Source organism: Macrosteles quadrilineatus, unplaced genomic scaffold, assembly GCF_028750875.1.
Source record: "Macrosteles quadrilineatus isolate MER2022 unplaced genomic scaffold, UCM_ALF_1.0 Scaffold_10__1_contigs__length_6754688, whole genome shotgun sequence".
Lineage (NCBI taxonomy): Eukaryota > Metazoa > Arthropoda > Insecta > Hemiptera > Cicadellidae > Macrosteles > Macrosteles quadrilineatus.
Window position 1 is genome coordinate 4,405,570 of NW_026542603.1, and position 12,736 is coordinate 4,418,305.

Genomic DNA, 12,736 nt, shown 5'->3' on the forward strand with positions numbered 1-12,736 from the left:
TGTTGAACAAGATCAACATGTTTCACTAGATCAAATATAATCATCATGAAATTGCAAATATTAACATTTTGGGCCATAGGGCCCAGGTTATTTTTAAGATGAATCTTTTACACTTAGCTTAGTTGAGTTTCGCTAGGTTTAGTTCATGGTAATAACTATAAAAATAGTTATAAAAAAAAACTAAGAAGTATTGATTGTGTGGCAGTGGTTTAGGGTTGAATATAGCCGTCTGTATAATTGTTGTTACTTTTTTACAATGTAAAGTAAGATTGTAGTCACCAGGTGCTCTTCCATTTCTCAGGGATCAGACAATGAAGGATAGTTCCTCTTCCCGAAAAGCTGGTAACGCGCCCTAATCTCCAAATTCCCTTGCTGGTCACGGTGGGTGCTTTGGAAATAACACTTCAATGACAGTAGCCACGGCGACAGGTTCCATGATCCATGACCGTAGGGGGTGATCAAGTCACTAGCTTTTGGGTTACAATCTTGTAGCCTATCACCCAAGGATTATTCTGGATGTCCTGGTACAGTTGCTTCCAGCACCTGATGTTACTCCAGTTGATATCACCATGGTCATCTCGCATGGGGGCCTTGTGCTCTGCCGATCTAGCATTACCTTCAGGCCGGTTTCTGGCATGCTGCGCTGCTCGTCAGAGCCCTAGCACATTCTCTGGGGTCCTGCAATCTTGGGTTTCCACCAGTAAACTGGCTTCTTTCTGCGGTGGGCGAAAGTCCTAGGCATGGAACAGTCAAATGCCGAAGATGGTGGGACGCATCTTCAATGTGGCTTGAAATTCGGCACTTTTAATGTCCCCAACAGTTTGATTTTTTATGTAACCCTGAAAAGTGGCCTGGCAAAGACAACTGAGGTTCCAACATTGAGACGGATGAGCTGAATTGGCATATGGATACCCAACTCAGGAAAGCTCGGGAAGTTCCCTGAAGACGATTGCCTGATAAGTCCCTTGCAGAGTAGTCCTTGGAGACTCACCAGTCCGTGACTGGTGGACTAGGGCTTCAGATGCCAGAGAGATGTTAGGGATCATCTTTCCTTGCCAGTGGTGACAGATGATGAAAATGTCACCTGTATTAAGGATATATGAAGGTAGCCTGGCTGCCATCTCTACAACATACTGACCCTCTGTGTTTGTTTGGGGTAAACCCCATTCCACCGCCCTAGCATTGAAATCCCTTCAAACAGTCACCTCACCAACACCATCGATTTTTAAGATCTCGTCCTCCAGAGAGTTGACCATCTGACAGTACTCTGCAATGTGCTGGTTGGGTGTGAAGTAACAGGAGAAAAAAATACTTGATACAAAATATTTACTCCTGCATAATAATTTTGAATTTAAAACTATCTTACGATATGGTAAAGTAAAGTAGTAGGGCTGTCATGAGTAGAAAATTTAAGGTACGACCCTTGGCGAGGGCTTTCTACGAGTGTCGTTAACACTATTTACGCGAGTTGCGTACACCACTTTACCTACGACAGTGTTATAATTACTTAAAATCACTACTCATAACTTCTAAGAAGAGAGGTTATGTTTTCGTTTATAGTATCATAGCCACTGAAAATTATGGAACGAAACATTGTACCAAACACTGATTGTTAAGCACCACTCGACAATTAAATGAGCCGATTAGTTCAAATCATTACAATTTTAATTCCTCTATCTTAATAGTTGAACCCATGGTGGAAGGAAAATACAAAGGTGTGCTATTCCCGTAATTTGCTGTTGAAGTCACAGTCACCAAGATTGCAAACACCATTTCACCATTTAGAACAAAAATATATAAACAATAACAATCAAATCAAAAACAAATATATATATATATTTAAATACGGCAATACTGTACAATCAAGTGATTTTTCGTTTGCAATCTGGGTGACGTCAGAATATGACAGGAATAGCACACCTATGTAGCCTATTTTCCTTCCACCATGACTTGAACCTCATTGGTCCGTTACCTGTGTTATGATAAAACTATGATGTTATGAGAAACTTTTAAATTCTAACAACTGAGCTGAAACGGCTATTTTAATAAACGGTCGTAGGTAAATGTATTAAAATGTGAATCCAAATATATAAAGTTTTAAAACTGTTTCGGGTAAACATTTGTTTGATCATTCACACAACAAATTCAGCAGTATCTGATGGTTCAAAAATAGTGTTTCCTCCCACGCAACACCTAAAAGGTTTTAATTCTTGTATTTTGAAATGTTTATAATTCTTATGGGTCATGTAAGGGATGTCCTTACCCTCAATGTATAATGGTTCTCACTGTTATAATTTATTTCCGAATGTTGTAGAGCAATGAAACATCACAAAGTAATTGTTGGAGTTTCTATAGATTGACAAACCTAATATTATTTAGCATTTTCGAGCAATATTGCTGCTTTTAAATACATCGAAATACATTCAGTGATTATACATAGTTCCTTAGTAAATTTTCTCAAACCTGCCTAATGACCTTGGAACAAGGTCCCTTTCATATACCAACTCCCTGATTCCTGGTCCTGCTTTAATGACGCAAGTCCAAAGTACAGTAAAGAAAATGCTTTGGTGAAAAAGTATTATGGATTTGGTGTTAGTGCCTTAATGAAGTTAAAACTGCTTGAGCAGCTGATCAACTGATATGAATGTGGATAGGCCTACTGTTAAATAACATTTTTTTATGTATGAAATGGTCTTCGTTCATTCTCATACGTGACTTCGGAGCGTACTCCTAGTGTAACAATACGTGTGTCAATGTGAGGTTGTGTAGTTAATAGAAGTAACGTCCGCCTATCTATATGTTGGAATGTACTTGTGTCTAAAAAACTCATTTATGTTTATGTAAGTGTGTGTGGTAATCTATGTGCATATGGGCTGTTCATTCAAATACTGGGATTTATCAAACAACAGAAGATCCTAGAAAAGGAATGATTTATTTATAGCCGGTTTATAGACCGTAAATCGTAACTGGGCTTGGAGATGATATTTCACATGTCACCAAGAGGTCGGTATGAGTTAAATAATCTAATTGGACCCCTCTACTGTGTTGTGGGAGGGGGGGGGGGGTACTTTACCGCCTCTGCTAGGTGTCTGGTTTCAAACAGGTGGGTCACAATATGTAGGCCTATGCTGGTACCGTGAGCACCGAACATTACCATTGTAAGCTTTGTCTTTGTGTTGAAGAGAAGGTTTTGAGTATTTGTTTCAATCATACACACCGCAAACTTATCATGTTTTACAGAAATTATTAAACTTTAAAGTATTTACTTACAGTCTAGTATAGTCTACTGAAACATTGCTGAGTTAGTCGTGCAGAAGAGCTGTCAATTTAACAATGTGAGAATATCGACTGACTTTGAAGTAACCGTTTTGCTACTCCCGCGCGTTTTACATCTGTTCGATACTGCTGAAAACAGCTGTTTCTTCAAACAACTCTTTGAAGAGTTGACTTCCTGAAACCTGGTCCCAAGTCTTCCGGCACGCCATTGGAACTGCATTTCATGGCGTAAACAGTTTTGTTTGTAACCCTCTATATACTACGTGTTGATTCTGGGTGGTATGTTTGGGCGTAAAATCATCTTGGAGTGACTTACTTGACTAAACATTTAGGCTTAGCTTTTTATACTGTTCCTAAAGGACACTTTAATAGCTTTTATGTATTGCAAAACTTATTATTCTTATAATACGATTATAAAAACGGGTTGGTACAATTTAAATAGTTTAAAATGGACTACTTAATTGTAACACACAATTCCTTTTTTCTCTCATAAATGTTTTCCTCTCGCTCTCATCATCTCATCTCATTTCAAATTACATCACTGAAATTTTTTACAGCCTCCTAGATCATTATTTTGGCAAATTATACAGTTTTACCAAATATTGAAATGTACATCCACAGCTTAGCACAGATTCTCGTGATATAAAGAAATTACAACTCATTTGGAATGTGTAGATGACTAGCGACAATAATTTTGTAAAATTAAACCCTTCTGTGGTTATATTTACACAAAGAATGACAACAGAATATTCAATGCTGTTGAACGCTGATGTTGAACTCTACGCGTTGAAAGCTGAACGGAGGACACACTAGTTAGGACAAATGTTATTGGGTTGCGACGTGCTCCGAATCGGCAAAAAATTAAAAGCCAAATGACTATGTAAACCATTCCTCTGGGTTCGCGCACGTCCATGTTCCTATGTACCCAGCACGTCCCTTCCAGATACATGTTTGAAACATTACACCACTTAGCTAACTCCTGCACTGGCGCAGACAAACGGAATTTAGATCACCTGTGAAACTTGCATTGCTACTACACGTTTGTACTTCAGTGTTAGTTCTCTTTGATACTAGTACTCCTTGAAGGTTTTGTACTATACTGTGATAGGCAGGGACTAGAAGTTTGTACATTGTTTGATGTCAGCGACAGTGTAAAGTTGGTACTATTTTAATCGGATTTATGTTTTGCTGCTGCGTAATGACGTAAAGCTCTTAAAATTCAATGTAAACCCTTACAGATGAGTTGGATCTAACTGGCAAACCCTCACGTATAGAACGTTGTGTATTGAGATGGACGGAGGAACATATTGAAAAAGAGCATTCACCAATCATCACACGAAATTTTTAAGGTTAACATGTATTTTAATACAACAATAGTTCTTAGTTATTATGAGCTTCAAGTCACAAAGCTTTGTGATAAACGTGACATATTCTTTACCGCAGTTATTTTTTACTTAACTTAATATTACATACATTGTTCAGTTTACATCCATACACAAATGTCCTAATAACGTTTACGTAATGAATCAAAAGGAGAAAATATGAGATCTTAGATCAAATATTGTGTTATTGGTATCACTTTTCCGTAAATGTGCAACCGTTCTTTGCTTGAGGGAATAAAAGCCATCCAATGATCCATTTCTCTCTTTTGTACACGACACATATGGATTTCATCTTGAACTTTCCTTAGACATCCATGATATATGTAGAGTTGTTTTGTGTAAATACATTTCTTAGAAGCCATTTATATGTTCACGTTAGCAATATGTGATCAAACGTCTTATTTTTACCTTTTTTCTTTGTTTATACCTTTGGGTTTCAATAAAACGAATAAACATTTTTAATAGGGAAAATTACCTATCACCCTAGTATTATTCCTATGAATACCTAGTGTAACATGACTCAATCAAATTTCAAAGCAAGCATCTTTATCCAAACTGAAAAATATCCATTCAACTCCATTATCAACAATCCATTCCTCAAAACGTAACATTTCTGTATACAAAGTTGGATGTTTTGTGACGCTAGATTGCCTCCCACAGCCCAGTAATTGAATGTAGGGTCGGTGGTGGTCTTATGAGCTGTAAACCCAACCCTTCCCTGGGCTAGCGATTATGTCGCCTGGACAACCAAGACCAAGACAATGGCTTCTGACATGAGGCCTCAACGGTCCACAAGTCGTTAATCTTCGGCCCAACTCAATTTATTTACCGTGAAAACAAACTTGCAGTCATACAATTTGGCCATTTTATAGTGGTTGTCATTATGTTAGTAATTAGTCATTGTAGTGTGGTTGAAGGAATATTAAAAAGTAACTTGATGTGCTTACATTGGTTTTAAATCTGTTCATTATTAGCGAATTTCCCATATAGGGAATAAGCTATTACCGTAGTACTCATGGTAAGACCTGGACGCGGGACCGATTTTTTTTCGTTTTGAGGTCCCTAGAGGCCAAAAACACCATTCGTTCAAATTCATATATATATATATATATATATATATATATATATATTTATATATATATCTATATATATGTGTCCGTCAGCACGATAACTCGAGCAAAAATGATCCGATTTTGATGAAATTTGGTACAAACGTGTAAACGTACGTTTATTCGAACGAGTTCGCGATCCAGCATGATCGGACCATGGGAACGGGGGTTTACGGGGGGTTTTATGGGGTAAAAATAGGTTTTTCCCATTTTTGACCCAAAAAAGATAAAATTTAGCAATTTCTTTCCAAACCATTTTGTAGAGCTTAAAAAAACAAATAACTTAGTATATTGAAGCGTTATTATGCGCCTAATTGTTACGGAGAAAATTCCAACAAATTTTAAATTTAAAATTCCCATGTTATTCTTATGGAGAATAAGTAAACTGTTGTAGTTTGCTTGTTTGTGAACATATTTTGATCAAATTTGGAAAATGTTTTTATTTCTTACGAAACTATTCACATTAAAAAAAAAAACAGTTTTACCCTCCCTGATGCAGCAAACCTAAGTACTTGTTAAACTAATTCTATTTAAATCAAGAATAAATGTTATATTTTTAAGTAGACATTTCAGTGTAAATCCAATCAGTCAAATGGAAATTCGCTTAGTCTGCAGGTTTGCTGCGGCGGGGGTATTTTGTTTGGTACCATATGGTATTAAGTACTTCCACCATAGAATGGCTTATTGGCACCCCTCGACCTCATCATAAGACTGTCAAGTTCAATGTTTATATAATTAATTACCAACCAACATACATAGCTCATAAAAAAGTACAGTGAAATAATCCACAAGTTAAATAGAAAAAAGTAACAAAAATTTAATAATTGTAAACTTTAAAAATGTAATGCACGTTCGAATATTGTATAATCGTCACAACAGATTCCGCCGTAATTCTCAAACGTAATCCAGAAAGAAACGACAAACGCAATGATAAAGCACGGACTGTGGTTTAATTGTGTCTGATTCAGTCTACATCCTACACGGCGCACCCATGTTTGTGGAATCAATGAACTGATCGAGTGGCATTTCTGCTGTGTACATCAATAAATTCGGCGTTCTGCGTTGGATTCATCCATTTCCATACAGTTTTACTCTTTGTGTTAATCCGTTTCAGTCTTAAAACATATTTGTAATTTGATATTTATTTGTAAAACATGTGCTGTTTGTAAATTGTGTGGTTGGGATGTTTAACTTATCGTATTTTCTCTGTTGACAGCATTTCTTACTGTGTTTAATCGTACAAAACACAGCATGTATTAAATAAAATCGTTGAGAAATACAAAAAAACTGTTTTACGACTTCTCGTGCAACAGTTTTATTTATTTCTCAACGATTTTATCATTTTATGTAACTCAAAGATTTTATGTAACTACTGATGAGATAATCCGTTATAATAAATATTTTACTCTATCATTGAATTTAGAAACATTTCATCCGCCCTTTGTGACATTGAGTGGTAAATTTGGTTGTCAGAAAAAAAGTACAAACGGATAAGAGACTCTGTTATGCTAAAATTAGAATTTGAAACATCCTCAAAACCAAGTCAAATGAATGTTCTATTACAAAACTATTTAATAATTCTTTCACATTTTACAAGGTTCGTATCAAACCAGAAAGGTTCATGTTAACACTCATATTTAATACTTAATAAACCATAAATAAAAAGGTTTAAGATTGTTTAAGCGTCAATGAGGTAGCTCTTCAGTGGTCTTTGAAACCATCTTGTCAACAAATGTTTCTAATTCATAGTAAACTTTCTTATTAGCATGGAGCATACATATGTGTTTGTTTCAATGGTTCATCTAACATTTTCTTTAATGATGTAAAAAATTACAGGTTGTAGAAACGTAAATTATACCGTCCCAGCTCGTTATTCAATTTTACTGAAAAAAACTCAACTCAATTCTACAAAGGAAATCAATAAATAAACAGTAAACAAGTCTTGCATACGAAATCATAAAACAACCAATAAGGGATGAAAAAACGTGTTTTTTGGGTCATCTAGGCATATTTCATGAGACTTAAAACTTTTGACATTTCATACACCTTTCCATAGTAAAACTGGACATACTGAACTAGGGACTTAAAGAAAAAATAAAATGTACTTTACCTGAGCCATAATTTTTCCTGTATAGCGTGCACTATACTGAAGGTTACCTAGTAGTTTGTTGTCTCCGCCTACAGTCAGCTGTTAGCCCACGTCTGGTAGCTAGTGGCTGTCGTACACTCAAGGTTGTTACAACCTTTCTTGGTAATTCCTTGGTCTGTCACAAAGTAGAGTGCACGAGTTTAATTAATCAATTAACCTTTCAAAGGGGATATACACAACAGCTTGGTGCTGGAGCTAGACCATGAGTCATATAGTTAACAGTCGCCCTTAGGTCATGTTCGACTCAAAACAGAAATGGATGCGTTGGTATTGATTGCGGGCATAAATTTGGCTTTGTTACGACAGTAAAATATTTATAAATTAAATTGAAAAAGAATCACACAAGCACACAAAAAGTGAGCACTTAAAATCTTTGATTTGGTCGCTAAATTGGTACCCGAGTTACATTTAACTGTATAAACAAGGCTTGAATGAATCTGCTACTAATTATAAAATAAAGTATATTTAATATAAATTAGCTCTAATTAGTAAAGCTCGTGTTCAAATGTTCCACAACGTGTTCAATTCGCCAATTTATTTTTTAAACACATAAAACCGCGTTTTATATGGATACCCTGAATCTCAAGTTACCTATGTCTAACTACCACTTTTGAAAGGGAATATGGCTAAAGGTACAAAGTAAAAAATATCTTACACAATTACAAACTTCATAATACAATTATATTACTTTTAATTAGTGCTTCTCACCAAAATAGTGGATCGATCCTCAAACTTTTGACCCAAGAAGGGTTCCAACCGTGCGGTGGTCAATCATCAACTGGCAAACCCTTAGTCGTGACGGAAGCTCGGGCAGCTCGTGGTCCCAAGTCACGTGCCTTGACCACCGAACTGACCAGCTTCAGGTGGTTCAATTATGTGGTAGATACGTATCTTTATACTACTGTTGTATATTGCCCCTATTACTTTATACCCTGAGAATAGGAATATGTATGGGTGAGAGTAGTAGTGGTTCTACTTTGGGAAAGCCGAAGTTAATAGTCAAGACGTACTTCTTAATTAGTGAGTCTTCAAAAAATTAACTTGGCAATTGTTTGTAAAATAATATTTAAAGAAAAAGATTTGTAAGTTTGATTTACAGCTATTGATACATGGATATTTCCAACTCATTTGCATATTATTTATTTTAGGTATTATTGAAAGCATGAGTTGGTGTAAAAATAGGAGTAATGGTCTTACCATAGACAAAAAGAATTACGGATCAATCAGATTTTTAGTGTATATCGAAATTTAAAATAAGACAGTTAGCACATCTTGGCGTCATAAAATAGTTTATTTCGTACCTAGGGCCGAAAATGAGGTTCTGCCGGTTCGAGAACCTAAAACGATCGAGAGCTGCAAAACCATTTCGGTCCGTGGTACGAACGTTATTTTTCACCACACTATACCCTATTAGGTACCACTATTCACCACAATAATAATGCACACTTATAGTCAACACAACTACAACTTTAAGTTTATGTGAAGAAATAATTTTGAGGAATCAGCAAAAATATTAATAAATAGTTGCTAGGCAGCGGTGACAATAAAATAATTATATTGCAATGCTATGGATACTGATTGTGTATTTAATATGCATTATTGTTTTAAGAAAGTAATCGGGCAGCTGATTTTTGGCCCTAGGGATGTAAAAACATGCTCTTTCCCCAAATGACGATGACAGCTGGCAAAGACATCAATACGTAGCTTTCGGCCTCCAATAAACGTTTGTAAAACGGCTAAAACACCGTAGTGAGGTGAAAACAAAATTTAATCGTTGAAATGGACTTAATGTATTTGTAACAGTTATATTTTTTATTAGGCCTATTTATCCGTAAAAGTAGAAAACAGGAAAATGAACTCTTTTAAAAACAACAGTTTTTAAATTCATTTTGCCTCTCAAATTCAATGAAATAATATTGTTCAGCGGTCCGTAAATATGATATCGCAAATTGACCAAAAGGATGGCTCGAAGCCTTTAAAAATAATAGCTAAGTTATCAAAGATAAATGGAATAAATTCCTATCCAAGTGGAAGACTGCAGGGGGGTGTTTTGCTTGACATCTTGAAAATATCGATACTTGTTTTCAAAGACGTGTTTCATTAAGTTCACGTCTGTTTTTAAGATTTAATTTCAACTATGCCGTGACGTTATTAATTCCTTAGGATGTAAAAATAATTGCATTTTATTTTTAGTTCTTGGAAAGTGATACTCAGAGAGTTTTAATACTATATTCAAGTTTTCCTAGAAATCTGTTCTGTTTCCCAAGGTTTTATGATATTGATCATTTTATCTTAGTCTTTAGAACAGACATTGGGCTACTTTGTGGTGAAAAATTACCAGTCTTCTACAAACTTTTGTTGTATTTTGAACTGGATGTTTTTATATTTGTGCGTGTAATAAAGTTGCCAATGTGTACTTTGCCTATTAGGAAACAGTCCAGCCCTGGTCTTTTACCATCGAACGTCGATTTTTATGCATCGCAAACTGATAGCCCAAAAATCAACCGTGCTTGGATTGAACCGGCAACTTTAAGATTGAAGGCGAGCAGTGCATCCACTAAACAGAGTTTAAGCTTTCATTATTAGCGCAAGCATTGCTAAGCTGGAATTGATTGGTTAAGTAACGTCTTCGAACCAGACAAAGCGGTGCGGCCGATCTAATGATTTAAGCTCATACATTCTATCCTAAAGGTACGAGTTCAAGTCCTGCTAATGGTAAATTTCGATTTGTTGTTAGCCAATGTCACTATACTGTGGCTCGGGTCTGACATGAGACTGTATATTAACCTGTTGGGTTATAAATCAGTCCCCTTTAGATGTGAAGACACTTGTCCCAGTATTGCAGATACCCTTCCTCAAAATACTTACGATGTATTTTCTAATTGTGTGTCATATGAACCTCCAAATTTAAGAAACCTTCCGCTTTACCTAACACACCCATCACGCTGTTTATATTTCAATCCACCTTTGTTTACAGCTTCCTCAGTACAGACAACTAATCTACCTGCTGATTTACCTGTGTATACGGGCGTGCTCGTGTGTGTGTCAGTGTGTAAGTGTACAGGTGACCCAGAACTACCCACGTAGTCTGAAAGTTCCACTTGCCTCGCTCAACCCACGTTCTCCCATAGTTTATTGATGCATTTTAACTTAGACACTCGCCTTTTATAGAATGACTTACTGTACACAGCCAACGGTATCGACGATAATTGCAACCACCCTAGTACAGTACACGTATTACGTCATAGGAAACAAGGAATCATCGGTGAAAATAAATTATTACTGTGTTTGATGTTTGTTCATGGTGTTGTAGTTACTGTGAGTTACTGTACGTCGTATCTCACGTCGTAGTTACTGTACGTCGTAGTAATATGTGAGTTACTGAACGTTTGTTATTGTTGATCTTTTGACCCGAAAATGGCTGCAATGATTATGATTAAAATTAAGTATATTATGGTTCTATAAACATTAAACAAAACTGTAAAACCCCCAATGCTGTAGAATTACAGTTCAAAAGTTGTTGACTGGTATCGTTTTAGATTATATATGATACTCCGTTTTCAATGGAAACGTATCCAACGGTTTCATAATAAACTACAGAACCAAACAAAAGGAGAATATTCTGAGAATACACCAAATAATAATCGAGAATATACTCCATTTGGAACATCATCAATGCTTCAGCTACTAAGAACGTTTGAAGTGTTGAGAAACTTGAGAGTAAAGCAATCGAACTTGCAGACCACAATGCTGTAATTGACTTCAGGGCGGAGTTTTCGGTATCAATATCACCTGTATGCATCGGGCAAGTGAATATAGAGGGCAATGGTATAGATTTCGCCTCGACACTTATCAGGCCCAATTGGATAACTACAATGGATAAAACTGATATGTAGGGGACCCTGTCAGTTGACTATAACATCTTGACGTGGTCAACAAATGAAAAACTAATAGACTTTTACGAGTACTTTAGGTATACAAAACCCAATCATTTGAATAATCACTTGTAATAGTAATCTTGATGGAATTTTTTCACGTAATCTTGTAAACATCCTTCCATTTGTTTGATTTCTTTAGATAATAATATATTTCACCACTGTGGTAGGTCGACTGTACACCAAGGACCATCCTATTGGAACTGTTTCTGGAGCCGTACTGATTTCTTGAACTTACAGTTTGCTTGTATACATGCTGACTTGTATTCATGTTGTTGCAGTGCGAGGACAGTTACAGTACTTCCGTGTCCAGCCGAAGGACGTGAAGGTCCACGAGGGAGGCGAGGTGACTCTGCAATGTGAGGTCGCGAACCGAGCAGGCTTCGTACAGTGGACCAAGGATGGCTTTGCTCTTGGTGAGTACTTTGTTGTGAACAGCTGTTGACTTGGTGTATTATGTGAAAATTATAAACTCGGTATAGAGTACTGGAGTATGTCGAACTAGAACGACCGTTGTCATGGTAGGTGGGTCAACGAGTGAGCTGGATTCAGTGTGGCTGGGCTTGGATATGATCTTGCTCTCTTTAAATTTCTGAAACTTGGTCGAAAAGAATCCAAATCAGTCTAGTTTTAGTAGATATAGTAAAAACTCAAAGGTCCTAGCCTAATTTCACGTGAATGAAACAGTATAAATATGCGATTCCCCATAAAACCTAAATGTGTATCCCAGTTATCATCTCATGTCAAAGCTGTCTAAGTTAACAAGATTTTCAATTTTAAATAAAAACTTCATCATAACGTGTAGTTATTGAACACCTCCTGGAAAAATGCATACGCCACGTCACATCTAATCGAGAAAAAAGGAATTTCTCGCAAGTGAATAAA

General features: G+C 36.3%; 1 protein-coding gene across 2 annotated transcripts in view; it reads left to right on the forward strand.

Moving 5' to 3' along the window:
• Window positions 1–12,736, forward strand: part of LOC129004623 (nephrin-like) — a 363,928-nt gene that overhangs the window by 314,713 nt on the left and 36,479 nt on the right. For both annotated transcript variants that reach the window (XM_054433169.1, XM_054433170.1), the window contains exon 2: window positions 12,133–12,267. In XM_054433169.1, the coding sequence (XP_054289144.1) occupies window positions 12,133–12,267 (135 nt within the window). The remainder of the gene's footprint in view (window positions 1–12,132; window positions 12,268–12,736) is intronic.